This window comes from Neodiprion lecontei, chromosome 5 (assembly GCF_021901455.1).
Source record: "Neodiprion lecontei isolate iyNeoLeco1 chromosome 5, iyNeoLeco1.1, whole genome shotgun sequence".
Lineage (NCBI taxonomy): Eukaryota > Metazoa > Arthropoda > Insecta > Hymenoptera > Diprionidae > Neodiprion > Neodiprion lecontei.
Genome location: NC_060264.1, coordinates 8,269,342 through 8,286,956, shown reverse-complemented (window position 1 = coordinate 8,286,956; position 17,615 = coordinate 8,269,342). Strand labels below are relative to the sequence as shown.

Genomic DNA, 17,615 nt, shown 5'->3' with positions numbered 1-17,615 from the left:
TGTTATAAGCTATAACTAAATATGATTTTTTTCAAGTGGTCTATTATCGTTTGCTACCAGATTGTACTTTTCGATATATAACGTGTTCGAGTCCGTAGAAGTAACTAGAGTCGAGACATGACGATGCATGCTTTCTGGGAGGGAAATAACTCGAGATTTGAGTGACACGGTTAATTTTTCAGTTGAATTAATTTTAGATCAATTCATGTAATTCAAATAAATTTTCTTTTAATTTCAAATTTGTTTTTTTAAATCACATAATTTTCTTTACTTCAACTTAATTGATATCGAGTCATGTATTTCAATATATTTTTTCGATAATTAATTTTAATTCAAATAAATGAGTTTGAAAAAATGTCAAATCAATCTTTTGTATTTTCTGTTAATTGAAGTTAATTCTTTTCTATTCACCGTAACTTTTTTTATTTCAATTTAATTTTTGTTGTTTCTGTAAACAGATAATTCCGGCACGAATCCAAAGTAATTGAAATCAACTTGACTGAACCCTTCGTAATTCAATTTCATCAATTCTAATTAATTCATGCAAATTATAATTAATTCACAAACCTACTAACACATGAATTCAATGATTTATTTCCCCCTAAATGCCTTCTGCTAATTACAGATACCTTGCAATTAGTCACCTGTACGAATTGCAATACAAGGTCCCGAATCAGGTGTGGATGTAAATGTGTGCACGTGGAAGAGAGAATTTGGGGGCAATGCGATATATCCTCTTGCGTATGGATGAATAATGAATGAAGACGCTTGGAATGCCTAGCAGCGGACAGAACCAATCCATGCAATGTGGTCGAAAACGTCGCCGAACGAACGCACAGCCTGATTACTAATTCCAATACTTACCTATACCGACGCCCCGGTTCGTACTACTTCTTGTCGTCGCACCATGACACCAAATTCCATATTCCAGCGATAGAGAGTCGTTCATTACTCTGCTCTGGCTCTTCTCCTTCCGTCATATATGATTGGCACCTTTCAGAGACTTCCATAACTATACTTATCGCAATACTAACAACCAGATGCAGTCTCTTCTTTTATTCGTGCATGAAAACCATTTATGTATATTTTCTGTAGACAACAGTTATACTACTTTGCTAAAAGATCGTTGGAAGTTTAAAAGATTATTTGATACCGGCACTGTTTTTAACACAGAAAATATTTTATGAACTCTACAATGCGCTGCTCCCATAAATTTAATGACACTCGTGTTATACTTGGTTTTTTTTTTCTCCAGACTATCCAAATGCAGATATTGGTCACATTCGGTGAAAATCGTTGATCATACAGTCTTTGAGAATGTGTCAGTTGCATAGTGAAAGAGATTTTGAATTAAATATTCATCACACCGCGGAATGAGACGTTGAAGACGCGATAATAAACATTCAAAAAATTCTTTGAAAATATGGCAGTATAATCGCCGCAGTAAGTCTCGAAAGAACCTTAAACTTGATCCCGTTCGTATGACTTTCTCTTCCAAAATTAAAATACTTGAATAGACGATGAAATGTGTACATATATACGACTGTTCCGGTTTATCGTCATTCAATGCGTATACGTATATTATACAGACAGGCTCCACCCAGACTGAATATGAAATCAATCGATTCTGTAAGAGGAAGTATGAAACTGTGTTTCATCGTTATTCCTCAACGAAAAGTATCCGATCAAGACTTTTCACGCAAAAAAGAATTAAGTATGCCAATTCGAGAATTATACATGCAACATGGAGACCAGATCTTAACTCTATATATGATGATTAACGATACGGCATCATTGTAATTCGTACTAATCCGATTACAGAAAGTGAGTAAATAGTTTTGGTACGTACGGTACTCGAATACATACGAATATTATGCCTATAGAAGAGTTGCGTACTTTTTTTCACTTAGATAATAAACGGTGCCTTAGGAGCATACGTATTCATCGTGAACTTTCATCCACGATCACCGAAATCCAGGTGACCAACATTATGAGAATTCCACCACCGTAATGGACAATTCTGAATAAGAATTAATGCAAGAACATCAATGTATAGTTATCAATCTCAGAATGAAAAATATCGTGCAAAATCTGTCTAGTCGAATATTGTTTATAGAACGTCTCCGAACTTTGAACCGTCCGTACAGATCGCGGTTCGAACCGTTTAGCGAGATCCAAGTTGTCCAAAGGTCGAAACGCTCGAAAGCCAATTATTGCTTTTCGGGTACTAGTATAAGTTGGATAGATGCACTTGGCCTTGACCTCAGATGTGACCGCGTTAGATGAAATCGAGGCCAGTCGAGGTCATATTCCCGAAGAAACTACTCGCGTTAGACAGTGCAGGGTACATCATAAGTGCGAAAGTGGATGAGGCCAGCGATCGGTCGTTTGAAACTCTATATATTAAACCGGAAGTGAACGGATTAAACTGCACGTGTTCTTTTATAACTGTTCGTACGTAACCTTATAGTACTGAACTTATACCATAGCGCAGGTACGTACCCTTGAAATTTATGTAGCTATGCATGCATTGGAAGTAATTATTTGTCGTTAAATCGGCATGACTTGACGAGCATCCGTTTATAACGTATCTTGGCCATAGCATCGATTTGTTACTATGAACAGATGTATTCTACGATATACGACATGCAATATATTCACCTTGGAATTATCGCAGTAAGATAATAACGATCGGGACTTTAATTTTCTTCTTTGAAAGTGATTACAAGTTGTACGAGTTACTCAATAAATACCACGAATAGATTCATAATAATTATTTCGTAATTGCTCATCCTTGATTTTGATTTTTTTTTTCTTCTTCTTACTCAAGATCCTAGAGTAGATGGCTTTGTTCACTCTATCTTTCAATCACCTTCCGTCTTCACGTGATCACATTTTATTACGAACCGCAACGATACTTTACAAGAAAAATGTCAAGTCATTACCTGTACACAATGCTAAAAGTTGCATTTTTTATTTTTTTTTGTTTATTTTTTGATTTTCCTTTATGAAAAAATCTAACCATATTGAATTACATATATTTTCATGAAATTATCTGCCCGCTTCAACCATGGAGGACACAAAATAAAATTCTGAAATCGCGCAAAGCTCTGAAAAATATGAGAAGTGCAGTCAAGTAATTACTGTTACTACTTTGAAATTTGCCAGTGAAAAAGGTCCCACGCTGGTCAGCCATGCGTGGCTCCGGGCATTGTATACTTTGATAATGCCCAGACTTATTTAATCTGGATCTGTGCGAATTGTAACGAGTACCGGTGATCAAATTGTTGTGTGCATTCAGAGGATTTGTAGCATGAGAAAACTGGTTATGAGCGACGTAGATAAATTTGCAAGTGTGATTTGCTCATAAGTTCTTTTCTTTGTTTTGAACAAGTAGAAAATATCAGCAAATCGTTTTTTTTTTTAATTAAAAAATGATCTGATTTTCAGCAAACTTACTTTTACTGATCACATGTGTATACTGGACTATATTGTGTTATTTTTTTAATAGAAATACATTTTTTTGACGCCTTTTAAATGAAATTAAGGTAATTATACCTATACTGTGGATATCAGAGCTACAAGTAATATGGCGCTACAAGACTGATATGCGATATAAAAAGACTTTTTATAATTAAATATGTACATGGCATTTGCAGGCACGGTATACGGTCTTGTGTAAAAAATAATCTTCCTTTTTCACAGGTCGGAGATTTAAAAAGTAATACCGATTTGTTGACACGTACGTACCTGAGAATTTTAACCATCGGTATATGTGAAAAAGAAACGTTTTTGGGACACGAGAGCTCGATAGAATGCGCACGGTTTGCGAAAATTAAAGCGCGATTCATTCGAATATCGGATGGCCTATACAGCTTCACCAATACTTGTGATTTGTTCGAATAGTTAGTCGGAATCTTTCCCCTCTTGGTAAATCTACACCGGGAATACAACGAGCACGGTGTTCGTTTGGCTCAACGTGAATGTCGGAGATGGCGACGGAGGAAGTGGAGGAGGAAAGCAGCCAGAGTGGTATATAAGGGTCCGTAGTTGACGCTGCGTCTGTTTCATAGAGTGAACTTCTCGCGAGGTGAAAACCCACGCACGACGTCCACCGCAAAAAAAAAAAAAACACCTGCGGAGAAACGTAGAGAAGGAAACGGATTCCGAATATCGGAAGAAAAGAATCCTTCGAGCAGGCCCAACGAAACCATAGGTGAGTTTCGTGAGCATAGTGGACGAAAAAATGCAACAGTGAAATTGGAAAAAAATCGCCTTGTTGCATCCCGAACGGTATACGTTTCGAATCGCGAGGTGCAATTTTGCTGCGAATATGACTTCCGGAAGTGTGCCGTTTAACATTCAAAGTCGGGGAATCCCGGCTGATAAACATTTTCAAGTTCAAGCTGTGGGATTATGAACTGTGCGAAATCCTTTTATCGACGGACCAAAATATTTCACGTACGGATAGAGGCAGGACGTTGTTAACACTGATAATCGTAACGGTTGGTGCATTAGTGTCGGAATTCGGGAAGTAATGACGTACGCGTACGTTTTCACATCCGCGTTTTATAACAGGGATAAATGCTGTTTGTTGTTGCAAATGTTTTATTTTGGGTGTCAATTCGTATACGGAAAATTGTGCAGTTTCATTAATTTTTTCTCTTGTACGAGTATTGCAAAAACAGAAACGAAAGTTAGAATATTCAAATAACTGATATGGGTGTGTTTACGGCTCTCATGTGAAGTACTGTTTATTCGTACAATCGTGAAATATCCACCTCTGTACAATTATTGGTGTATGAAACCATTTCGGGCATCTGTTTCACAGCACTGATTAAAAATATACATTCGAAATCATTGCACTGTGCGTGCACCCTCAGTTTTCTTAGTCCATGCCGCGGTCTATGCTTATTTATGCTTATTCATGAGACTATGTTGTACATTCTTTGTTCTCAGTCATCCCTGGCCACTGATGCGTATCTTTTCAACTTGTAGTAAACTTTTCTAAGTTTACAAAAATCACAGTTATAAATTTACTGACCACATGTATACAGAAATTCCAATTGGCTTCTATTGAAATAGTGTTTCACTATAGTGAAATTAACAAATGATAAATTTAATGTTACCACAATAAACTTAATGAAAAAAGAAGTTGATGGGCATGATATTGAGAAAAATCTATCAGTCACAGCGAATTTTAGTTGAAGTGAATAACTTTATCGGCTTATTTTCGTTATCGCCCAAAATTCATAAGTATAGAGAGCAAAAAAATTCCTTTAATAGTCAATTTCAATTTCTGCATCAGAAACTTATAATATTATAGAGTAGAATGAAAAAAAAAAAAATTTTCCCTTCACTCGCGAGGATGTCGAGTCTGATTTTGTCGGTCCTTGATAACCAAAAGAACTTCGTTAAGAACGAAACTTCGTTACGTTTGTTAAATAGACATAACATAAGTGCAATCCGTTGATCATTTCAGAGCCATGAAGTTAACATTAATGCTAGCAGTCTTATGCTGCTTCGCGTTAGGCGTCCTAGCCTCGCCGCTTCCGGTATCATCCGCTAGTGATTCGGCCGAGGTAAAAGTCGAGGCTTCTTCCCGACAAGCAACGGCAGCTGCACCTGCTGCAGCAGCCCCATCAGATGACGAAGACGATGATGACGACGATGACGACGATGGTCTAGATCTCGGCCTCGACGACGACGATGACGATGAGGATGACGACGATGACGACGACGACGATGACGACGACGATGACGATGAAGACGGCGCCGACTACGTCGAACGTTTCATCGAAGACATTCTCGGAGGTAAGCTGATTTTTGCATCAGGTTCAAATTTTCACTTCAATTCTTTCGTTCTAACATCATGCGAGTCATTGGTCGATTTTCCCTTACGTCAATTTTCTAACAAAACTCGGCAGCGAGTGATTTCATTGGTCGGATCTAACGGAATAGGCCAATAACATCACTTAGTGTCGTCTTTTGTCAGAAAATTGACGCAAATGGAAAGCGGCCATTGAGACATGCAGCGGGAAAATTCAAATTCTATTTCGTATAAAATATTTCTTCGTGCCGTTGAATTCCCCAACTACAATTATTTACTCAGACAATTATGTAATTCAGATCCGAAATTGTGGAGATGGGTATACTCTTGAAAAAACTCAAAATTACCAAATACGAGTATAACTCGTACCGTACCTACGTGTTACAGCTGACCGTTAGTCTAGCCGAGCAAATTGCCGGTATCCAAAGCCGACAAGGCGCATCATAATGTAACCGATAGACGGAGCAGTGGTCTCGATATACACGCATGTGCATGTGTTATCCATATAGTAACGGGACGACCCGGACTCGCGGGCCTTGCTCCGGAAGAATTAGCATAATCCACACAATCCGCTTGACCCTCGTGCGCGGATCAGAGTCTATAATTCTCTCTCAAAAAAAAAAAAAAAAAACGGAACGTGTAGATAAAAACACCAAATAACGACTATTCCACTTTACGCAATGTCGGTTCGAACCCGCTATCTCTGTTTCGATAAGTGAGAAAAAAAAATGACAAGCGGATTCTTGAACTGCAGATACAGCTGAAGAAGCAGCCAACTTCACGTCGTTGTTTTTCACATAGTTATTTTTCAAGTTGTTTAGCTAATCGTATCTTTATGGAGGGGCGAGCGGGTCGTGTTGACAAGTCGGTCGAGTGCTAGACAGCTTTATGCTCGTTATGTAGTCCGAATAAACATCATGCATACCGGCTATAATGTTCTACTCGAGGCATGGGAACGCGCGTTCTTACAATTAATCGCTTTGCTGTGGGACGCGCGTCGCTCATGCCCGAGGTGAATGACTAACGAAGAGCTAGTTGTTCACGTTACGGTCTGCTCGACCCGCACCCTGGATCTCAGTCCAAGTTGCGCCAACTCAAGATCTATACTCGATGGATTTAGTACCACACAGTTGTTTCCTGTTTTGCCCTTTACGTTAACGGTCACGGCCAACTTTGAAATCAAATTTGAAAATCGAACGGTTTCCCGCGCGCCCGGAATGGTACATTGAACTATGAAGCAAATGAAATATGCATGTCTTTATGACATACAATGAAATTATCAATTTAAAATGAAAAGTAGAATCACGAATAATTATAGAGGGCGAATTCTCGTCGCTTGTGCAAAAGTCTATGAGTGAAAAAGGAAGTTGCAAGGTGTTTTGCTTGGTTTCTTAACTTCTCTTATTTTCGTAACGATTCATTCAGTGGAACAAACATAGAATATGATTCAAACTAATTATCCCTATAGTAATGACGTTATAAAAGGTTCCCACATTCTTGAAACATAATTCAATGTAATGTTAGTAAAATTTCTATATATCCCATAAGGGTGAAAATTATCTTCCACTATACATTTTACAATCGTGAAATAAACGTATAATTTTCATGCCAGCACCGTTGACAGCTTTTTCTCGATTCTACACGTAAGGTGATTTATCGTTTATGGACATCTTCCAAAGTAAAGATTTCATTTCTGTGGTTCGAAGTAATAGTATACAGTATATTAGGCAAAAATTGCTATGTATCATTACTATCATACTGAAGTTAGTAAAGTTATCGTAACGATTTATACTGAAGTAAAATTGTTTTCCTGTGACCTTGGAATTGTGGCTCATATTCTGAAATCTTAGTTCCTTAAAAGTTATCAAAAAATAAGAAAGAAGTAATGTTTCCCCCAACCCTTCATTACGGTAACATTACTGTAAACTTGAACCTCGGGCTAACCTACCGTCGAAACTTGGATACTAATGAGAGATACAAAATAATCTGATTCTCAGGCGACGACGACGACGACGACGACGACGACGAGACGAGTCCCGCGGCTCAACCAGCCGTTGCAGCCCAGCCGCAAGCCTCTCCGGCGGTAAATCAAGTGCCTCAAATAACGCAGCCCCAAATCCCGCCGAATGTTGAGGCCGATTTGAACGCGGCTGTGGCCGAAGCAGCGCTGAACGAACAGGAGAACGGAGAGTACGAGGAGGACACTCCCGAAGAGCAGGCGGCGAGCACGATCGTCGAGGCGAACGAAGAAGGTGCACAACCGGCGGTATTAGCCGGGGAAAGTCTGCAGTCTGCGGCCGTGCCCTCAGTTGCAGTCGTTGAACAGGCCCCGGGGGAGGGGGACAACGACGATGACGACGAGGACGACGACGACGACGAAGACGTTGACCTCGGGTTACCCGGGGCAGACGACGACGACGACGAAGACGACGACGACGATGACGAAGACGAAGACGAAGACGATGACGAAGACGACGAATTAACCGATCTCACCGAGGCCAGGAGATCACGTGAGTCCAAGGCCAACCACCACTAGCCCACCCACATTTAGCCAACACAGACACACAAACACACACACGCATGACGGTATAACAAGCCTTAATTTATTTGGTGTACGCAATGACGCGATGTAGGATTGATTGTTAGTACTGTAACGGTTTGGAAAGCGCGAACGTTCTTTTAGTATGCATGTTTACTGTCGTTTGACGACTCTGTTACGCAGTGGATATTCTTCCACTTTTTCATTTCACGAATAGCGTAGAGCTTCGCCTGTTCGACGATAACTGGGAATCCCCACTTTTCACTCGGATGCGCAGAAAATTGCTCGCGAGACTTTAACTGACGGAAAGCTCGGTTGAATAAACTACTATTCGTTGTATTAGGACTCGCCGTGCATGTTGTCGAAATATCATCCTGTCGTTAGAGAATTCCGTTCAGTTTTCAATGTCTACAACATGATTATCTCGTATTACAATTGCCGGTACGGACACCCTCGTAAATTGTCAGTCACCTCAGAATTTAGTTGTTTGACGTTTGAAAATTTGCAATTTCTTTTATTTAATTTATTTATTTTATCGAGTGAAACGAAAGAGATTGAAGGAATGATTTTTGTACGACAAAACGAAGTAGACTTCTTTTTGTAATATGTGTGTATTACGAGTTTAGTGCCACGTTGTAAGTGGACAATTCCTATCGTATATATGTAGCTATAGTCATGCTGTAACATGCACACGTACATACACTTACACGACACACATAGAGAAAAGTGGGTCTCTGAGAGCAATCTTTACTTTCTGAAAACTCTTGCTGGTGGTGCTGATGCTGCTGTTACTGCTGATGCTGTTGTTGTTGCTGTCGTTGGTGCTAATAATTAATTAGAAAGGAAAGGAAAAGATAAAGAAAGAGACGAAGCACTACTCGCCTTCCAAACTACATCTCTATAGTATTCATTATTTAATTTTAGTAAAATGTCAACTCTTCATCAACGCTATTTAATTTTGTTTATAATAATTTATTTTAACAGTCTAATTTTCGTCTATTATATAGATTGTATATTTTTAGTCGGTCTATTCGTCTATCAATTTTATTTCATTACATACTCAAAAAAAAAAAAAAAAACACGCGAACGGAAGAACAAAGTTCTCTTCTCTCTTTCTGCGTAAATTAAATAATTACAAATCGCATCCACTGTCCGTTAGGCAGTCTACTCCTTACGCTCATGTATGTGTTCTAAGAGGAAGATGGATAGAGAGAGAGAGAGAGAAAGAGAAAAACCAGAATGATCGAAAGACATTAAATATCAGCATTAAAATGTATAGGGTTGGAGACGCCGTCACATGTTTGTTTATTTGATTTTTTTTTTTTCACAATTGATCAATACAATCGCTAATTACATACCTGCAATTTTTTTTATGAAACTATATTTTTTGTACATCAAATATCGATTATGCGTTCGCAGGAACTTACAGACGAATACGAATTATATAATAATCATAAAAATTATCTCAATTATGCTGAGATAATGAAAGACAACCACCACAATCACGTACGCATTTCAATTGTATAATTTAATATTATGTAATTTGTCAAACCTTCTAGACGACAAAAGAAAAGAAAAAAAAGGAGAAAAAATTATTTATTGTACAGAGACGATATTTCATTTGGATGATTTATATTATTTATATAAATATAGATAATTTATTATTTTTACAAAATTGTGTTTTGATTTTATTTATTCATCTGTTCGTTTCATTGTTTGTTTGTTCATTTATGTCCGTTAATTGTCCATATACCACGTGGTGCTAAACGAGGTATTTACTCTAACGCCATAATTATTTCGCAAAGAAAAAAGAAAAAAAAAAAAAACGAACAACATAAGACGAATAAACTCAACCACCAACAACTGATAAACTGACCCAAAACGACAGCTCACTACGTATACGTAACAATTCTTATTATTGTTATTACTACAGTAAATGTGTCTACTATTATACTATATATAAATTAAATTTTATTGATTGCCGTGACGCGTCGCCTACCTAACATTTTAATGCACGTTCCAAAATTGCCCGATATTTATCCAACTATTTTGCACCGTTCTTCTGAATCGAAGAAAACTTAATCACTTTTAATGTCGTTCAAGACTATATTCTCGTTCAGTAATTTTCTTGCCGATCGTTGCTGAAACGAGTAGGAGATGATTCTTCAACACTTTCAATGTTTGAATTTGCACGAGCTTTAACCAATCACAATCAGAACCGCTAATTTTTAATAATCTGCCTGCACTGATCTCTTCACTGATACTGTTTACTCGAGCAGATCTCATATAAATTCTATTTTCAAGTATCGAATACAATATCGTTAAACGCGTTGTCTAAATTCAGATTCTGGCACAAGTAACAACAAGAGCATGTCATGTGTACTTTTTAACTTTTTTAGTTACGTATTGTTTTTATACTAATTTTTAACCTGTTTGAAGTATCGAATTAGTGTCTTCCCGTTTAACCAAAGTAGAAAATCCTTGACAGTAACCAGCTAGCAAGTAGTAAGCAGATAAAATTAGTATTTTTTATTAACCAGACAGACATACCTATGTCGTATACATATACAGATATTTGAAGTTGGATGACTCGTGTACGGTGACCTGACTGACCGTACCCTGAAATCATTTACAATTAGTTTTATCCATGGGCTAACAAATTTGATGACCGTGTCCCTGAACTACACCCCGTATATATAGACAGAGTTTAATTAGGTTGACGTAGCAGTAGTGGTTGGGTTTGTTTGAGTATAATTATTCCGCACGTTTGGCACCAATCCCGATACCCTCGATTTCCCCATTAGTATATAATAGTGGTTTCATTCGTGTGTTCATGAATTTGGCATCTTGGCAAACGGAAAAAAAGAAAGTTCGAAATTGATCAGGTTTCAATGCTTTGGTGAGCAAGTCGAAAATAAGACAAGTACGATATTCTTTTCTCGTTTGCCGAGATTTCTGTGTACTGGTATAATTTACTTCGTAGCTTATACGCTAATTCACAGACCCCCAAAATCTGTCGTAGATATTTGCTTTTTAGACATCTATAAACCGTTTCTTTCAACGATATCGCGGTGCATTTGTACAGAGTGTATACAAAACGGCAGAAAAGAGGCCAACAAGCAATGTAAACACAGTGCATAGATTGCAAGAACTAAATTCAAATTCACACATGTATATAATTATAGATAACTGGAATCGGAATTCCTACACTCTCTGTCATCCTGAACTTTCTAAAGGATAAGAAACAACGAGAAAACTGATGAAGAGTGTAACTGGATACAGAAAGTTCGTTGCAACCGTCTCGCGAGCGCGCGTTCGAAATTCAAAATTCTGAAATGAACATTGAGTATATAAATCGATCGCCTTTATAGATGGCGCGCTTGGAAGAGTCCTTGCCTCGTATCTGGGGCGTTTTTTAATCGGCTTTCACCCGGTGCGCTGCCACCTTGTCTTGCCTTCCGGAAAAGGAGAAGTTTTCTGGGGAAAGAGGTCGACGAACTTGGTGCTCCAGCGCCCGGAGCTGTCGATACTCTTCGGGGCGCGGCCATGACCCACTGCCACGAATTCCACTGACCACAAAGACCGCCGTAGCCGGTAATTGACATTCAGATTTGCTTGTATCGAGAGATTTCGTTTATCGGACAAACGCCGGATGCCCATGTAACACGAAAGAGAGAATATAACATTTAACTTGTTGCCGGTAGAGAAAATGATATCAACTAATTGGAATTCTGACAAAAAGGGTGAATCTGAAGCCCATAGTTGACTGCATGTCAACCATACTTTGACAATGTCCGTTTGGTAGTCAGTCTACAATCGAGAAGTGTACAGGTTGACTGTAAATTGACTTTTCATAAAACAAAAAAAAAAAACAGCCGAGCGAGACTTCGAAATCTCAATAATTACCAGATCTTGCCGACCTTATTACAAAATTCAGTATGGAAAGTTCAACACGATATCACGATAGTTCCTTTTTTTACTTTGACTTTTGATCTCGAGTTTATGCTTATTGACAGTCATTATCACGTCTCAGATGAATAATCGTCGTCTTTTCGACCTTATTCAAATTCCAAGTAAAGATTTTCATCCGTTCACATTATACCGGATTTAATAATTAGTGAAACGACAATCGGCATCTTAACAAGTTTGCTATCTGCAGGGTGGCATTCGGTCTGGACTCTGCACCAAGTCTGCTATTATAAGGAAAACCGATCGTGACAGTGTCTTTCGGAAATTCGCGTAATTACGTGTTTACAATTACGGTAGGCCAGTTTCGTGGTGGGTCGGAGGTTCGTGAGATGAGAGTCTGAGCTGACCTAGATCAGGACCAGTTTAGTGAGTTGTTCGAGCGACTGGTTTTACCGTTAACATTGTTGTCCTCTTCGATAAGTAGGCCTTTGGCCGTAGACTTGACCTCTATTCCAACTTCCTCTCCTCGATATTTTACCACGTCCGGACATTGGAAATTATCATGCGTAGCAACATTTCTTGCGCTTCCGTCGCTCAGGTCTCGCGATATGTTAGGAAGGAATTTGAAATTGGAATTTAAACACACAACTTAAAGTCAAATCAAGAGGTTTATTTACTCGTAAAATATGACATACCGCTATTTTATTCTTTAAATATTTGTAAACCATTTTACAGTTCAGTGAAAATCCCTGAGCACTGCGGACTCAATTCGTTCTCACATTTTTTATGAATATTTATTTAATATCTACTCAAACTATGTGAAACGTGATGACTGGGCAAAACGGTACAGCAGATAGTGCGAAATAACTGTTGTTCACCAACGATGAGTTATTCTCTTATACATGTAGAAATGTGAAAAAAAACCAGTGGTCATCTTGATTTACATTTTTTCAGTCACTTTATTCGCACATTTCAAATCACAGCATCGTCCCAATAACCTTCTCTCAGCTCGTTTCAGAAATAATAGGTATGTCGGAGTGAATTCACCGTATATTTTTTCTCGTTCATGAATTTTTTTCATCATCGTCTGATACAAAAACGGGTCGACTGTAATTGCAGATAAAACTGTTAATTCGATCCGTTGGCACTCTGGTTTTCCTAATCTTCAAGTGACAGCTTGATACTAATTGAAAACATATTTTGGCCGCTTGATATCACTTTCAAGCACTTACAGTCCTCGTGATATTGGCGCTACTGGGTATTTCGCAGCTACATGTATATGGCCGTTAGATATGAGTTGATTGGCATCAATCGTGTGGTGTTTAAGTAATTAATAGACGGATCAAACAGGCGTGACGCAAACAAATCATGATTCGTATCGCGAGCCTCTTACTTTCGACATGCGAACAGTTTTTTCCAGCTCTATAGTTTCTTGTCGCTTGTTTTGTCGCCCGTTTCTATAGTTAACAAAGCTTGTGTATAACTTATGACAAGTCCATTCTACTTTTTTGCACGGACCAGTATCATCCGAATAATAGTTTGTTCGTGGCCGCGAAATTGGCTGCGGATTAGTTAGACACTAATCCGATCAGGTCGTCGGGCAGCCGTGAATTTCCAACTATAATTTGCCAACTTACGGTTGACAAACTGTTAGAGTCTGTGGAAATGAGCATCTTCCATATTACCGCGGACTATTCCGTATTTGAAATTCAGAATGGCAAAGAGTGGATTGTCATTCCGACTTCCGTCAGTCACCCTGGTAAACTACGAGGTCGAAGTTAGTCACGTTGTCGTAACGAAACATAAAAATTACTATTTTCTTAATTTTACAATGATTTTTAAGAAACTAAGATTGTTTACCGAACTTCAGACTATTCGAAAATAGCGAAATAACGGTTTTTCCTCAGCATGAATCGTTACGACAACGTGACTAACTTCAGTATGATGGGAAACTTAGCGGAGTTGGTGAATTCGAGGTTATAAGAACTTCGGAGAGAAAAAAAATAGATTCGATTTCGTACTGAAATTTTTTCAATTCGAAATCTTGCAACCTTAAAATTGACCAACCCTTTTTCGACTTCTAAAGTATTCAGTCTATTGGTTTGAAGACAGAGTTTTTCGAAATTTGCACTCTGACAAAAGCATTGCACGCAATGAAGAAATGAACGAGTAAAATAATGGCGAAAACATTTCCAGGTGCGATGTCACCGACGCCAAATAAGCATGTGCCGGCTATTTACATAGCAAAGTATAACCGTTTTGTCGACAATATATTGGGTCGAATAAACAAAATTCTTCGGACAAACTACAACCCCGTTACCGTCAAACTGACGAATCCTAACGCGAGCGTAAAAGCGAACAAGAAAAAGACGAAGGGAAAAGGCAAAGGTAAAGGAAAGAAAGGGAGCAAAAACTCGGGCCAAAAGAGCGGTGTAAAATTCACCGAAAAGAGCGCATCTGCGACAATGGTCAATGCAGATTTCAATGAGAATAACACGAGTGCAGCCAACAACAATGACTTGATGGATTCAAGTTCGCAGGTCAAGGTAAAATCCAACGCATATCTATTTTTATGCCCTAATCGGGATGTAGTTGGTTCGTACAGACAATTAACAAAGTCTACATTGTTACTGTTCTCAAGATCGAAGATAGCAGGAATACCGCCGAGGTTGAAGCTACCACATTGAACAATATTGCGCTCAGTACTACACCGAAAAGTCCGGAGTCCAGTCGAGCAACGACTAATTCGAATAAGAAGAAGAATAAGCGCAAGTCTTCGACCAAAAAGAACAACAAGGTATATCGTATTTTCATTTTTTACGCCTGTATAGGTCTATATATTGTATAAAGTTACATGATGAAGCATTTTGCCGCAGATCAACCATCAATAATCAATCATATATTTATTTTTCGATTTTACAGACAAAAGCAAACAACAGCAGAGCAAAAGCGAGGGCAACTTTGTACGGTTTAGCATCGCTGCAGCGAATCGGCGACGTGTCTGTGAACATGATGACTGACCACACGACGGTAAAAACGAAATTTTCCCTGGGTCCTCTAACCCTGAGAGTAGAAAGGGAAGTTGGAAAGTCTGGTAAAAAAGAGTTGAGAAGCGCAACTGCGACGACAGCTGAAATGTCGGGAAAGTTGAACCTCCGAGTTCTTCACGGCGGAGCAGCTACACTGCATTCGATTCGTGTTCTGCAGCCAAAACAGGTTTGCAAATCATGTCTGTATGCTTCAATTCAACTGCCGCGCGCCGGTATGACGATTTCTTACCGACAGGACGATCGATCTATCGATCAGTCGGTCGATAAGTAATAGTTCGCGTTCGGTTGAAAACTTGGTGGCGCGCATTGAGTGAAAAATTTTCAATATACATATTGAAATAGCAAGGCGAGCTGGTCAGCACAATCGGCATACATGCGCACTTCCTTCGAATTCGATCAATTTACTCCGTTCGTTAATACACGCAACTCAAGGACATCTACAAACATTTCAATGACACGTCGCATTATATTGCTATTTATAGGAAGTACATGCAGTCCGAAGAGTGGAGGCCGTGTAAGAATGTAAATGAGATTAAGTAGCAGATGAAAGAGAGAGAGAAAAAATACATGTTTATCATTATTCCTTTCATTACAAGCCTCGTCCGTCGATTTCACCGAAAGATAACGTCCAGCTCCTCGGTTGTTAAAGTGTAAATTATTGGTACACAACGCTCAACAACAGTGCAGCTTGAGACAAAAAGTTCATGAACAAGACTTTCGAAAAGAGGAAGAAGACAGTAGTTTGCCGAGAGTAATTCTATACTTTTGTATTTCAGGTTCGCATTGAGAGCGCCGATGACCATGACCGCACCCGTGAATTTGTGTGGAAGAGATCTTCGCACATTGCTCACGTTGTGTCGCAAAAATTATCTTCCGCTACGAAATCTATGCTACGTCCACCACCAATTGCCGCGCAAGCTGCTTAACGACGAAATGGCGATTACGGGAGTAATCTGTCGTTCGATTAAGCTTAAGCTTAGCCATAACTATAAATATACTTTCCTATAAAACGAGAATTATTAGACTTTGCCGTATAGTAACGAATCGATATAGATCCTAACTGTTATAAGGTCACAGTGTGAGTTGATATTATATTTATAGCCGTTGAGCTAATTTTCCTCGATAAATGCATTTGTCGAGAGATGAATATTTTTGCAGAAGGATATAGACATTAATCATAGTTATAATACTAATCGCAATAATGTAATACTTCTCGTTTTAAAGAATATTTTACTGTATCATTATTATTATCATTATTGCTGTTCATGCTATATTTATATCATATTATCATCGCTATATTTATTAATTATCCGTTGTCATTATCAGTATTACTTATCCTGCCATATTTCAACTAACGAACTTTAATAATCGAGAATGTGATTATATTTTCTTCGAACAAATTTCTATTACCCTGAATTTTATTGCACAGAGCTGTGCACGTTTCACATGTATTATTCAGCATATTATACGCGCAACGATGGCAGATAGAATCAAATTATATCAAATAATCGTGGTACCAGGTAGTGGGTAGCAATTTTTTATATCAAAATTTTGACATGTACTATACATAATTTATACATTATACATTGATGAACGCAACTGCGGATTAGTTTTATAACAGTGAATTATTTATTCAAAAAAAAACTGATAAGTGGCAGTACTGCTACTTACACGTAACCTATTTATTTCACTCACAATCAGTACTCATTAGATATCTATAGGTATTTGATGTGTTTGTCCTCATGTGTACAATAGCTATAAGATCAGTAAAAGTGAATGACATAAAAAGAGATATATTTGAATTCTATCTTAATTTAATACTTAATACCAAGCCGATTAGGTTAATGTTCAGTTTAATAGAAACTTATATGAAGTGAAGGTGAACTCAGGAGCATCAACAGTAATACAGTGAATGTAATAAAATAATGATTATTCAGCTTTATCGGTGATTACGCATAACGTGTAAATATTACAGTTGGTTAAATATGACTACGCAAAGTACAAATGCTACCTGTTTACGTATGTGACATTAATTTGTAACTTCTGGGTCCGAATGACGTCATGTTTTGACTATTAGACCGTAATACACCGGTTGTTTTTAGTGGTGGGAAATTTTTAATCTATTGTATTGGCCCGCTGCTCGTACATTAAAGTCTCAAATAAAATGAACAGCTGGAACATCCGCGACAATAATTATAGAGTGCACAGCTGGTTATTGCAATAATGAGTAAACGAAACATGGTACGAATAGTTTATGACCAGCATTTTTATAATCCAGAAGTCCTGA

The 17,615-nt window shown here is 38.2% G+C and overlaps 1 protein-coding gene across 2 annotated transcripts; it reads left to right on the top strand.

Moving 5' to 3' along the window:
- Positions 1-4,052: 4,052 nt before the first annotated feature.
- LOC107222113 (acidic repeat-containing protein) lies at positions 4,053-17,122 on the top strand. Of its 2 annotated transcripts, none has more exons than XM_015661337.2 (7): positions 4,053-4,216; positions 5,483-5,814; positions 7,828-8,082; positions 14,475-14,824; positions 14,920-15,075; positions 15,201-15,494; positions 16,105-17,122. In XM_015661337.2, the coding sequence occupies exons 2-7, from the start codon at positions 5,487-5,489 to the stop codon at positions 16,252-16,254; spliced, it is 1,533 nt and encodes a 510-aa protein (XP_015516823.2). In that variant the 5' UTR covers positions 4,053-4,216; positions 5,483-5,486; the 3' UTR covers positions 16,255-17,122. The 2 variants fall into 2 exon arrangements, with proteins under 2 accessions (XP_015516823.2, XP_015516822.2); XM_015661336.2 differs by having other exon boundaries at positions 7,828-8,340.
- The last annotated feature ends 493 nt before the right edge of the window (positions 17,123-17,615 follow it).

Coding starts and splice junctions, on each gene's coding strand:
- LOC107222113 (XM_015661336.2), top strand. CDS start 5,487: ATGAAGTTAACATTAATGCTAGCAGTCTTATGCTGCTTCGCGTTAGGC. Junction 5,815..7,827: donor CATCGAAGACATTCTCGGAG/GTAAGCTGATTT, acceptor TCTGATTCTCAG/GCGACGACGACGACGACGAC. Junction 15,495..16,104: donor GTGTTCTGCAGCCAAAACAG/GTTTGCAAATCA, acceptor TTTGTATTTCAG/GTTCGCATTGAGAGCGCCGA.